Raw genomic sequence first — 12,474 nt, 5'->3', positions numbered from 1 at the left:
TGATTATGTGACCTACACTGCCAGGTATCCCGTGACTGGTGTTATTGATTATAGCAAAGTCTCATCTTCTTTTGCTACATTCCTAAGTGCCATTAATGAAGCTCGAGAACCTCAAAGTTTTCAAGAAGCCAATCTTTACAGTGAGTGGAGAAATGCTATGGCAGAGGAGCTTCAAGCCCTCCATGAAAATAACACATGGACTATAGTGAAACTTCCAAAAGGAAAGAAGGCAGTGGGGAGTCGTTGGGTGTACAAAACTAAGTTTCATTCAGATGGCACAATCGAAAGGAATAAGGCTCGCTTGGTTGCTCGAGGTTTTACACAAACCTATGGCGTCGATTATAAAGAGACATTTGCTCCGGTGGCAAAAATGAACAATGTTAGAGTATTGTTGTCGGTTGCAATTAACAATGCATGGCCTCTCTTTCAAATGGAAGTTAAAAATGCTTTCCTGCATGGTGAACTTGAAGAAGAGGTTTACATGAAGCTACCCCCAGGTCATCCTCAACCAAACAATCCAGAAATGGTGTGCAAACTCCATAAATCCATTTATGGTCTCAAGCAAAGTCCACGTGCATGGTATGCCAAGCTCAGTCATGTTCTGGAAAGGGTTGGTTTTTGTCGAAGTATTGCGGATTCTTCCCTATTTGTTCGTTCCAGCTTAGTGGGTAAACTAGTTGTGCTCATTTATGTTGATGATCTAATTGTGACAGGTGATAATATGTCAGAGATTAATGCTCTTAAACAGTATCTCAACAACAAGTTTGCTATCAAGGATCTTGGCACTCTCAAATACTTTCTGGGCATCGAGATGGCACACTCTCACAAGGGTTTCTTCCTCAACCAACGCAAGTATGTCATGGATCTTCTTCACGAAGCAAAAATGACAGATTGCAAGCCTGCTCGTACCCCCTTGGATAGCAACTTGAAGCTAAAAACTCACAGTGATCCAGTTCCCAATTTAAGTTACTATCAAATAATGGTTGGCAAACTCATTTATCTGACTATCACACGTCCTGATATATCATATGCTATCAGCATTGTTAGCCAGTTTATGCACTCTCCAAGCATGGATCATTTGAAGATTGTTCATCGTGTGCTACGTTATCTTAAGGGTTCCATTGGTAGAGGAATTCTTATGCGCAACAATAGTCACACTCAGATCTCAGGCTATACCGATGCTGACTGGGCAGGCAATTCTCTCGATCGCAAGTCTACCACTGGGTTTTGTACGTTTGTGGGAGGCAACCTAGTTACCTGGAAAAGCAAGAAACAAAGTGTTGTTGCACGCTCTAGTGCAGAGGCAGAGTATCGTGCTATGACGTCCACTGCTTGTGAACTTATTTGGCTCAAAAGCCTTCTGTTGACTTTAGGTTTTCCTCATCAACAACCCATGTCCCTACACTGTGATAATCAGGCCGCGATGCACATTGCATCGAATCCTGTATTCCATGAGCGAACTAAACATATTGAAGTTGATTGTCACTACGTCAGAAATCAAGTTCAGTCCAAGGTGATCGACACTCACTACACGCGCAGTCATGATCAACTTGCGGATATTTTCACAAAAGGATTACCCTCTGCTGATTTTCAACGTCTTTTGTTCAAGCTTGGATCAATTAATCCCCTTGATCCAGCTTGAGGGGGAGTATTGGAAGAAAGCATACTTTTACTTTTCCATGTTTCCTTCCATGTTTACTTTTCCATGTTTCCTTCCATGTTTTATGCTTCCATGTTTCATGCTTTGTTTTTTCTTTTTTTATGTTTTGCTTTTCCTTGTTTTCGGCTCCTCCCGTTTCTTTTCCTTGCTCATTTATATGAGCTTTCCTTGTAATTGGTTTCACACAATTTCACACAATACAAATATAGACATTCAAAATTCAATAATATACAAGGCATTCAGCAGTTGAAGAATACAAAACAAAGAAAACACTTAAATCTTCCGAAGTATAAGCCTACAAGCCGAATTTTCTTCTACATATCGCAGTCTCCTCTATTCAAAGCACAAATATGGTTAGAGCAAAACTATCTTTCCACGGCCATTGCAGGCAAGGCATGATCGTGCAGAAGAGCACTTTGTGCAGTAGCTCCATTTCTTTGGAAGCCTGATACCATTTAGGAAGAACTTACGCATGAATCAAATTAGGACAAGAGAGAAAAGAAGGGCAATGGAGAAGGAATGTGAGAGAAACACAAAAGAAAGTGTACCCTGCTGTGTATCGAGTGGCCATATTCTTAGAAGCCAATCTTGCCCTCTCAGCACTTTCGTCTGAGAGTTTCTTGAGTACAAAGCCTTCACCTTTGCATTCAGGACATATCCCAGAACCACGACAGGCTTCACATATTTTCATAGGAACCTGCACTTCTGAAAAGGAGTTCATATGGATAGATAGCTCAGGCACATGAAAATAGATGTGACACGGTCATAATTACCCTCTTAGAACTTTCGTCGGCACACAGTTGAATTATTACATGTTCTGTCAATGCCGTTCTTTAAAGGAAACAAATTTGTCTTTGTAAATTATTAGTTAGCTGGAAGTAATGCTCTGATTGTTGTTTTATAATTAAGTACATGCCTCTGCTTCCTCAGAAGCTTTGGTTCTCTTCGCAAGAATCGTAGCTGCTGTACCAACAACTGCAGCAGCAATTGCTATTGAAGCCACTGTTTCAGGTAGAGCAGAATATACCAAGGACGATGGTCTTCTTCTTTGCTCTTGCGGCTTTACGTTGACTGAAGAACAAAAGTCACGATCCAATCAATAAAGTACACTATATCAGAAGAAAAATCATTGCACTTAAATCTGTTAGTAAAGGAGAATCCTAACCAAACACTAAGTACCAAATTAAGTGGCATGCATTGCAACTTGAATTGTACAAAGAGAACGTTAAGGTGTTAGATTAAGGAATAAAACTTATACTTCGCCTGATAGAAACAAGGGGAAGAATGAAATTGAAACATGAACCCAGATATTTTCACGCGTATTGCTGTTGTTTATTGGGAAGCAGAGCACAAAGTTTTAAGTTTGAAACAATGAAACGAAAGAGATGGAAGCACATCAAGCTCAATGAAAATATGGAAGAACATGAATTCTCAATACGATCAAGCAATGTTGAAGAAATCAAGATACTAACTTCGTCTCAAAATCAAGATACTAACTTGCTATAAGCTTTATCATCATACGATTCTCGCTTAGACTAAGTAAACAAACCTAACGCTGAAGAAATCTCATTATGGTTGAAACCGTACGATAAAGAACGGCATAAATTCAAGGATTCCCAACCATACAGGAGTATTTAAGGGATTTTTAGAGCAAAGTTCTAGTCCACGAAACCTTTGAAGGACTAGTGCCCTGTTCTTTTTTAGCCAAAAGAAAAATGGACTAGTGATCAGAAACTAGAATCTTGATCCTCAATATTATGACAAAGAACAAACAGATGGAGATGTCCTATGTTACTATTTGCAAAGTTTCAGTTACACTTACAGAAGCTCCGATTGTGCAGATTTCGTGTTTTAAAATATAGCTTACCAGCATCAAATCCAGACAAAAGAAGATAATGCTGTAAAATTAATGATAATTCATTGTTTACCATCCCTAACTTTAAATTAACAGATTATATCAGTTGTTCCGAAACCCAATAGAACTGGAAAGGAAGATTACTCAAAACTGTAGAAACCGGCACACGCTTAGGTAATAAAAATCTTCAACACGGCACATTGCTAGACAACAATGTACAGAATTCTCCGTTGGTTTCTGCATAAGATTTTTCAGTGTCAGTTGTGTCATGAGTGGACAGAAGGAGCTATTGCGGCTTATGGTCTGACGCGGTTTGGTCCTCACATTGTTAGATGCTCCCCCTCCCAGTGGTGAGCAACTGATTATTGAGGATTTATTAGGTGTTGCTAATCCTCGCTTAAATCAGATCCACCCAATACTAATACAGGGAACCCACACGATACAAGTGAGTGCTTCAGTGCAAAGAGAAATCAACCAAACATTGAATGAAAAACCAAGTTCTTACACAAATGGTAGAACCTAATTATGGACTGCTTTCACATGTTTCAGGCTCCACCTTGCTTCCTACCAGCCACACTAAAGTTCACCTAAATTCTAATCTCACCATCTTGCTACCCCAACCCCATCTTACATTTTGCACTCCCCGTCTACTTAAAGACCGCGTTTCTCAATAGAATCCCTAAACTCATATCAGTACAGGAAGCAAATACTTCACCCATCAAAAGCAAGTTACTGAGAAGAAGCACTTATGCTCTCAGAGAAAAGCTGCTCAACTTAATTTCACCCCCCACCAAACCAACCAAGAAGCACAACCCAGAAAGATCAATTCACTCAGTTTCTTTAACCAACATTAGTTCTAAGTGTCCCCATTTATTGGCATCCCCTCAACAATAACTTGTATGAAAAAAATTCTGTAGAAAAAAAGGACCATCTTTTATGTTGGTTTTAATTAGGAAAACCCCTTACAACAGCAACCAGCTTCCTCCATAAAGATTATAAATGGTATGGGTATTGGTGGAATAACCAAATCATTGGAACTCACTTTCCTAATCACTCACAAATGCAGAATAAATCCCACAGTAATGTCAATCTTTTGTGGGCGCTCTCCATTCATGGCTTGCCTCATTTTTATTATTTCTTGACGTTTACTTATCAACTTTTTCTTTTACAACAGAGCGGTATCTAAACTATTTTAATCTACATGAGAGCAAACACACTACTCTAATCAACTGATCTAACCTACGTCTGCCAGTTGCTTACCAACCGTCAATGCCTAAGATTAAAATTGTAAAGCAAATCAATAATCAACAACTTCACTTTCTATATAATTAACACATGCATAAATTGGGAAGATATGCAGGTGCACAATAAATACATACATAAAGCTTGGAAATGATGCTTGAAATTAATAAAATTTGGGATATCTTAGGAAGGGAAGAAAATGATATTTTGCCCACAGCTAGCTCCATCATTTACTGTGTGTTATCGAGTAAGGCAAAATAAGATTGTCGTTCCGTTATCTTAACTGCTGGGTCTGGTCTTTATTTGGCCTTGGTTGTGAACACAATTTCAGAAATGCCATTTTCATTTTGGGGCTCAAAATGTGCATTTATTTATGGTCGGAAATTGGTGAAAATGGGACATTTGTGACTTAGGCCTTAGTTTGGTATTGTTGTCATTTTAAAAAGAATTACTTATGTTGTGATGTGACAATAAATAACTGTAAAATAAAGTTGTTGAGTGTTTAGTAAACTTTTCTATAAAAATGTTGTGAATATATTAAATGATTACAAATGATATGGTATTGAATGTGATATAATAATTGTTAAAGAGAATAATGTATGGGCAAAGATTGTAATTCTATAAAATATGCAGGGTATACTTATCATTTAAAATTTCATTAAATGGGCACTGTTCACTGTGAGAAAAAAAAATAAAAAAAAAAACACTCTTTTTTTTTTACCATACTTCTGCTTTTCTATACTTTTATGATGTCATTAATAGCACCTTTTTTTTTTTTTTTTTTACCAATCACATTTGATGTTTCAGATTTTTTAATAAGCTACCACAATCCTAAATTAGCTCTTAATCATAAGGAGTCGTTTGATAATCATTTCAATGTTTAAATTTTAATTTTAAGTTTCTACATTTGAGTTTTGATTTTAACAAAAATGGTAATTATTTCAGTTTTTGTTTATGTAGAACTTCGTATATGGTTTGAGGTCATAAAGGTCATAATAAAAGCGCACGTGACAAAGAGTATGTAGCATTTTTCAGAGCTAGGATGAGCTTGTGATAAAAATTGTCTGCTAGTGTAGTCCCAAGGTCATGAATCATGATGAAGATTATGGGGCCTAAAACGTGTTTGCAATCAATAAGAGTTATGGATGCCAAATTTTAGAACGGGAATGTCATGCATGTTTTTTGACCCAGAATCGATGAATGAGAAAGGAAAAAAAAACAGAAAGCATGGATAGATTTCCAAATTTTAAATTTAACTTTGGAATCAGTATGTTTTTTTTTTTTTTTTTTTTCGAAAAATGACAATTTGAATTGGTTGCTGAACAAGTTTTCAAACAAGTGATAAGAGTTATAACATTTACAAACCTTCTATTTGGCTATTTACCGTGAGCAAACGTATTAATGACGTATTCACGACGTCCTTCGTGTTTGTTGTGCTCTAAATATCTAATATTGGTAGTTGCGCAGATATTCCCATGGGACGTGTGACTCAATCAACTTGAATCTCATACATTAAGGATCAGTTTACTAATCCGTAATTAAAAGGGGAGGAATTGAATTGATGAGGAATTAAATTAATAAGGGTTTGGAATGGGGAGGAGTTGGAATTGGATTCATGTAGTAGCTCTTTACTAAAGTTTTCTATAATCGGAATAAAAATAGTATTGATTTCGTTTAAGTTGTTTATTAATTTACCGAAATCGGAATATAATCCAATACTAAAATGCCCTATCCAGAATATATATATATATATATATATATATATATATATATAAAATAAATTGAATTATTATTTATGTACTAATTAATAAAAAATTATTTATTAAAAGAGTGAAAATAAATAAAATAAAAAATAAAGAAACCCTAACCAATATTATCCTTTTCTCTTTCGTCAAAAAAAAAAACAAAATCTCATCCTTCTGTTCATAGAAACCCACTCCTCATCGCCACTGTAACTCTCTCTCTCTCTCTCTCTCTCTCTCTCTCTCTGTCTCAATCCATTGCATTATGATTTCAAGATTATCTGTTTCAAGTTCTCGGCATCTCATGGCAAGTGGATTTGGGTTGGGTTGATGATATGTAGTGGTTGCGGTGATTAGGGAAGGAGTGGCACTGGACAAGGGCGTTGGGCAGCAGAGGATGGATTTCCATTGGTAATGCAAAGGGTAGTGTTGGAATTTTCAAAATAAAGTGAGGGTATAATTGGTTGAAGATTCACATTCCGGATTCCCCATAACACTTGGAATTGGATTACTAACTATATCTAAGGAATCCAATTCCTCCAATATAAGGAATTGAATTCCAAAATTTGTGTGGGCCCCGCTGCTATTTTCAATGTTTAGTAAACCCCGGAGTACTCCGCAATCGAAATTCAATTCTACATTTTCATTCCAATTACAAATATGTAAACACGCCCTAAATAGTTTCGACCACAAAACAAAAACAAAAAGAACGTCATACATTTTTAGATTTCAAAAAAATGTTTCTACTTCTGAAACATGGAATACTCCACATGCACACGGTGTGATTGCATGCATGCATACGTAACCTCATCTGTTTTATGGGTTGTAAAAGTTTAAACTCTAGATGTTCGAGTTTAAAGCTCATTTCATGCCCCGTATTTTATCATCGAAACTCTTGTTTTAGTTGCGGGTAAGAAAAGATGCCTGTAATACTATTAAAATAATGTTACTCTAGCTTTATTGAGTATAATATGTCCTACTGTATTGATACCATTAATTAAGAGATTTAACTTTTATGTGAAATGTAGTTGCTGATATCTGCTATTCTCAAACCAACTAATTTTGTAATCGACAGCAAAACCAAACCCACCCAACTCTTCCGGGAATGGCATTTTGCCATGATAGTCGAATTAAAAGTTGTAACTCATGATTGCAGCATGTACATTCATTCTTTCTTTCATAACTTACATTAGTGTCTTAACTGATAAAATACATAATTTCTTCCCACTTGTTTCATAAATCTGATATGAATATTAGGCATTAGCATTTTGTTGTTTGGGAGGCAATTTTAATATGGTGGTGGATAAAAATCCTAATTATCTTCACCAAGAAAGTAGTTGGCCTATTTTCTGTTTTAATTATTGTTTTATTTAATAGTTGATTGCTTATGGGTAGATGATGTTAATGAGATCCTTTAGAAGAGTGAGTAATTTGCTCATTGCTGCCTTTCTACTTGCATACTCTTGGAGAGATTTTTTAACACGTCCAGAATACAGGGCAGGATACTACATGTTATTATACAATTAGAGGAATACTTAAAAAAAAAAAAAAAAAATTCCTCTCATTGTATAATAACATATGGTGTACTACCCTGTGTTTCGGGCACACTAAAAAATCTCTTCATCCCATGTGTGTACCACCGTATCCACAAAATTTGGAATTAACGAAGCCATTTGTTTCCTTAATCATCATGAGAAGTTAAACTCTTGATATACACAAAATTAACAGAGGGAGATTTGAATTCGAAACCTCAGATTCAAGAAATAATGTTCTTAACCAACTAAGCTATCAGTGCCTTGCAAACTCAACTCATTTTAATGTATTTGAATCAAGCCTCAAGCTCACTGGCATATGTTATGCCCGAAGTACTATATACAATGATAATTTGAATTAGTGACATACCTTTTAATTTGTTTGAGTATGCATTGAATTCAAATCTAACCTAAAATTAGGAAGAAATATCATATCCAAATTGTTATTAATCTCATATCTCTTATATATTTTGTTAAATTCATATTCATCTTTCATTATGCTCGTCATTACCGAATAACAAAAGGTAAGTGCACAGCCAAATACTTATTAAATCCTGAAGTGATTGGGCTTCTTTGAAGTTTCCCTTTCACCAGAAAGAAGTGGTCACTTAGCACCTCCAGCTCTCGATCAAAATTTTCAATTTTTAATTTTTTTGGTGGGAAACATTAGGTTAGTTTGGAGAAAAATAATGAAGGATATTAAGAAACCGAGTGCAAACCGTGCTATGACAGAAAACTCACGGACATCCTCCTTCCTGCACAGTCTAAAGAAGCATGTACCAACCACAACCCCAACACTAATATTACAAAGACAATGAGCTGTGCAACCTCCTGCATTGTTCAGCTACTCACGAGCTTATTTAAGACCCCTTTCCAATTCCCCCCTCCTTATATAAACCTCTCAAAACTTCCATATACTTCAAACCCTCACAAACCAGGAAAAATAAAAACTCAAAACATATTCCAGATATGTCTACCTATCTTCTCCCCGTTGGACTCTTATGTTCCTTACTCTTGTTGTCTGGTTTTGACATCTCTATGGCTGCAAGAAACATCCCATCTAGCGCTCCGAGCACGATGGTGAGGCCTCTGGTTACTGAAGGACGAGATCGCTACGTGAGCATGAAGCCTCGGGACTTGAATCCCAAACAAGAAGTTTTTCATGGGAGGGAAGTGAAGGGTTGCTTGCCGAAAGGGTTTACGCATGCATCGGCTCCTAGCCGGTTTGTGAACTATCACGCACTTGGCTCAGGGTGTTCTTCTGCTAAGGGTTCCAAGAAACCTTGATGCCGGAAAGGTATTCAATGGGTGCTTTGTATATGATTTTGGCATTTATGCGTGGTGGATTTGAATGGGGAATAAGTGTTATTGTATATGCCGGTTATACATAACATTGTCGCTCACAGTATGTATGTGAGTCTCACTATTTTATAGTGGATCAAACATTGTATGTTGTGAGAATATAATCGGCACATACAATAATTCTTGAAAGGAGATGGACCGAGAAAGTTATGAATTTAAAACTTAGTTTTGGGTCGTGATGACAAAATGAGAGAAGTGTTGATTTATTTATTTTTTTTTCTCAAAAATTCATTTGTGTGAGTTTAATTTGTTACGTTTTTCTTCACCTAGGTGGGTGATGGTTGCATTTATCTTATATATATGTATGAAGTTTTTTAACCAATGCTTCTCCAATGTGTGATTCTTTCTTTTTCTTTTGCTTTTGAATACATCTCTCCTTAGTCTCCTATATGACTAATATAATCATGGAATGCCAAATGGAAATACTTCATATGAAATTTGAAGAAATAGTAATTAATTATTTTGGCTATTAAATTCCCGTAATTTATTTATGAAGTGTAAAGGAAGATAGAGGCCAAATTAAATTGGAAGTTGAGGGCAGTAAAAACCTGGCCTAGCTTAACATTTGCTGAGTAATTCACCAACCAAAATAACTACACTCCTGCGATCGCGACATATGAGTTTCATCAAGTTTTCATTTGTCCATTTACTCATTTATCCATTTTGCAACTAATACAGGCCTTTGAAAAAAAGAGAAATGCTAAGGAGAATCTCAAAAGTGAAACTTTTCATGGATTCTATATCATATTATATTTTTAGCACAATTTGTTATAATATCAGCACAAAAATTGACGTTAATTAAAGAGGTAGAATAGAATCCATATAGAGAGTTACACTTTAGAAGAATTCTTTTAGCATTTCTCTTGAAAAAATGAGATGAAAAAACGAAGCCCTCCATCCAGTTTGGGTGTTACTTTCTTTTCCCGTGAAAATCAGACAAATATATCCCCACTAACAATTCAGTCTTCAGAATGTAATGAGAAATCAAGCCAATAACTAGATCTAATTTAGAGAATAATTGAAAAGCTAAGGGTCTGTTCGGCAATCACTTTATAGATAACATCTAAATTATCTGTCTAGTAGAGATAGAATCCATAATATAAGTAGGGCAATTGAAGAAATGAATAACGAAAATATAAAACAAAAGACACAAATAAAAACCCATTTTAAATTTCAATGTTTAGTTTTCATTTTTCCGTCCCCCTCACAATACTTCTTCATCTCTTTCCTCATTATGAAATTGTAGCAATAGTCCTTCAATTTTAATTAAATTGAAGCAATGGTCCCTCAACTAAAAATCCATTACCATTGGTCTCTCAACTCATCAAAATATGCAGCTATTGTTTTTTTCGTCAACTTTGTCAAAATTTTGTCAAAACGAGTTATGTTGGAATGACCATTCCTACAATTGGGATCCCTCAACTTATCAAAACATGTAGTTATGGTCATTTTCGTCAACTTCCAGAATTTTGTCAAAATTAGTTTATGTTGGAAGGACCATTGCTACAATTGGATTAAAGTTGAAGGATTATTTGTCCAGTTTGATTAAAGTTGAGGGCCCAATGGTAATGAATTTTTAGTTGAGGGACCATAGCTACACGTTTTGATGAGTTGATGGACCAATAGTAATGGATTTTTAGTTTAGGGACCATTGCTCCAATTGAGTTAAAGTTGAGGAACAATTGCTACGATTTACTCTTTTTCATATCTCAAGCATAAATAGTGAAGGTAAAAAATCAAAAGCAAAATGATTGTTTATATTGACCCATGCTGAAAAATAAAATCACAGTCGAAATATCTAACTATTTAGAGAAAGGCCCTTTGACCTAAAGCAATGTTTGGATGAAGAATTTAAGATTTCCAAGAAATTCTAAAATAATGGAATTTGAAATGTTAGAAATTTATTTTCTAAAATTCATGAAATTTTTTTTTTTTTTAGGTACCTAAAAGAATAAAGAAATACAAATACGGGGTTTAATGTCACATCCCGGGCTCAACTCTGTCGTAGCACGATATTATCCACTTTAGACCTCAATCACGCTCTCACGGTTTTGTTTCTGGAAACTCACACAAGAACTTCCCAGTGGGTCACCTATCTTGGGAATGCTCATGCCCGAACTCGCTGAATTTCGGAGTTATGATGGAATCCGAAACCAGTAAGGCCCCAAAAAGCCTCGTGCTAGGTAGAGATGGGAATATACATATAAGGCTTACAGGATCTACTCCCCTGGGCGATCTAGGATGTTACAATCCACCCCCTTAGGGGCCCAACGTCCTCTAATGAACTCCCAAAAAGCCTCGTGCTAGGTAGAGATGGGAATATACATATAAGACTTAGAGGATCCACTCCCCTAGACGATGTGGAATGTTACATTTAATATGTATCTAGAGTCATTAATATATATATATATATATATGTGAGAAATAATTGTTAGGAAATTTACTAGTGCAGGTGGAGCTGATGGTGACGACAAGGGAGATGACAATATATGATGGTGGTGGTGGTGGTGGCGACGGCGGCAGCAACAACAGTGATGATGGTAAGTGGTGGTGATGGTGGTATAGGTGGTGGTGGATACAGAGGCAATGATGGTGGGGGCAGGCAGCGGCATTGGCGATGTTAAGTAGTGGTGAAAGTGACGGTGATGATGGTGTGTCGTCGGCAACAGTGACAATGATGGTGAGCGATGGTGGCAGAGTCGATGGTGATGGTGGGTGGTTGTGGTAGGAGTGGTGACGATGGTAAATAATGGTGGTGGTGGTGGTGGTTATAGTGGGTAGTGCTGGGAGATAATGATGGCTACCCATAGTTGAGTTTTTTCATTTTTTTTATACACCCATGAAAATTCAAAATAACAACTATTTATGTGCAATTTAAACTTACTAATTGAAGGTCCCACATTCTATTTATTGCCCACCTAAAAATTTTAAATTTCTATACTTACAAAATCCTAAAAAGAGAATAAAGATATTAGCGCATGTTAATTTGTAAATCCCTACTTTTATCCAATTTTCAAGTTTATATCCCTCATCCATACCGAGGGTAAATTTTGTTTCCAATTCCTTCACAAGCCAAAGATG

General features: G+C 36.1%; 1 protein-coding gene across 1 annotated transcript; it reads right to left on the bottom strand.

Moving 5' to 3' along the window:
- Positions 1 to 2,014: 2,014 nt before the first annotated feature.
- On the bottom strand, positions 2,015 to 3,591 carry LOC137743052 (uncharacterized). The gene is made up of 4 exons (XM_068482970.1): positions 3,528 to 3,591; positions 2,577 to 2,731; positions 2,209 to 2,357; positions 2,015 to 2,105 (listed from the first exon to the last, which is right to left on the bottom strand). Exons 1-4 carry the CDS (start codon positions 3,589 to 3,591, stop codon positions 2,015 to 2,017), a joined length of 459 nt encoding a protein of 152 aa, XP_068339071.1.
- Positions 3,592 to 12,474: the final 8,883 nt, after the last annotated feature.

The sequence above is a fragment of the Pyrus communis genome, chromosome 8, assembly GCF_963583255.1.
Source record: "Pyrus communis chromosome 8, drPyrComm1.1, whole genome shotgun sequence".
NCBI lineage: Eukaryota > Viridiplantae > Streptophyta > Magnoliopsida > Rosales > Rosaceae > Pyrus > Pyrus communis.
Note: the sequence above shows the minus strand (reverse complement) of the source record. Positions and strands in the feature narration are given on the sequence as shown.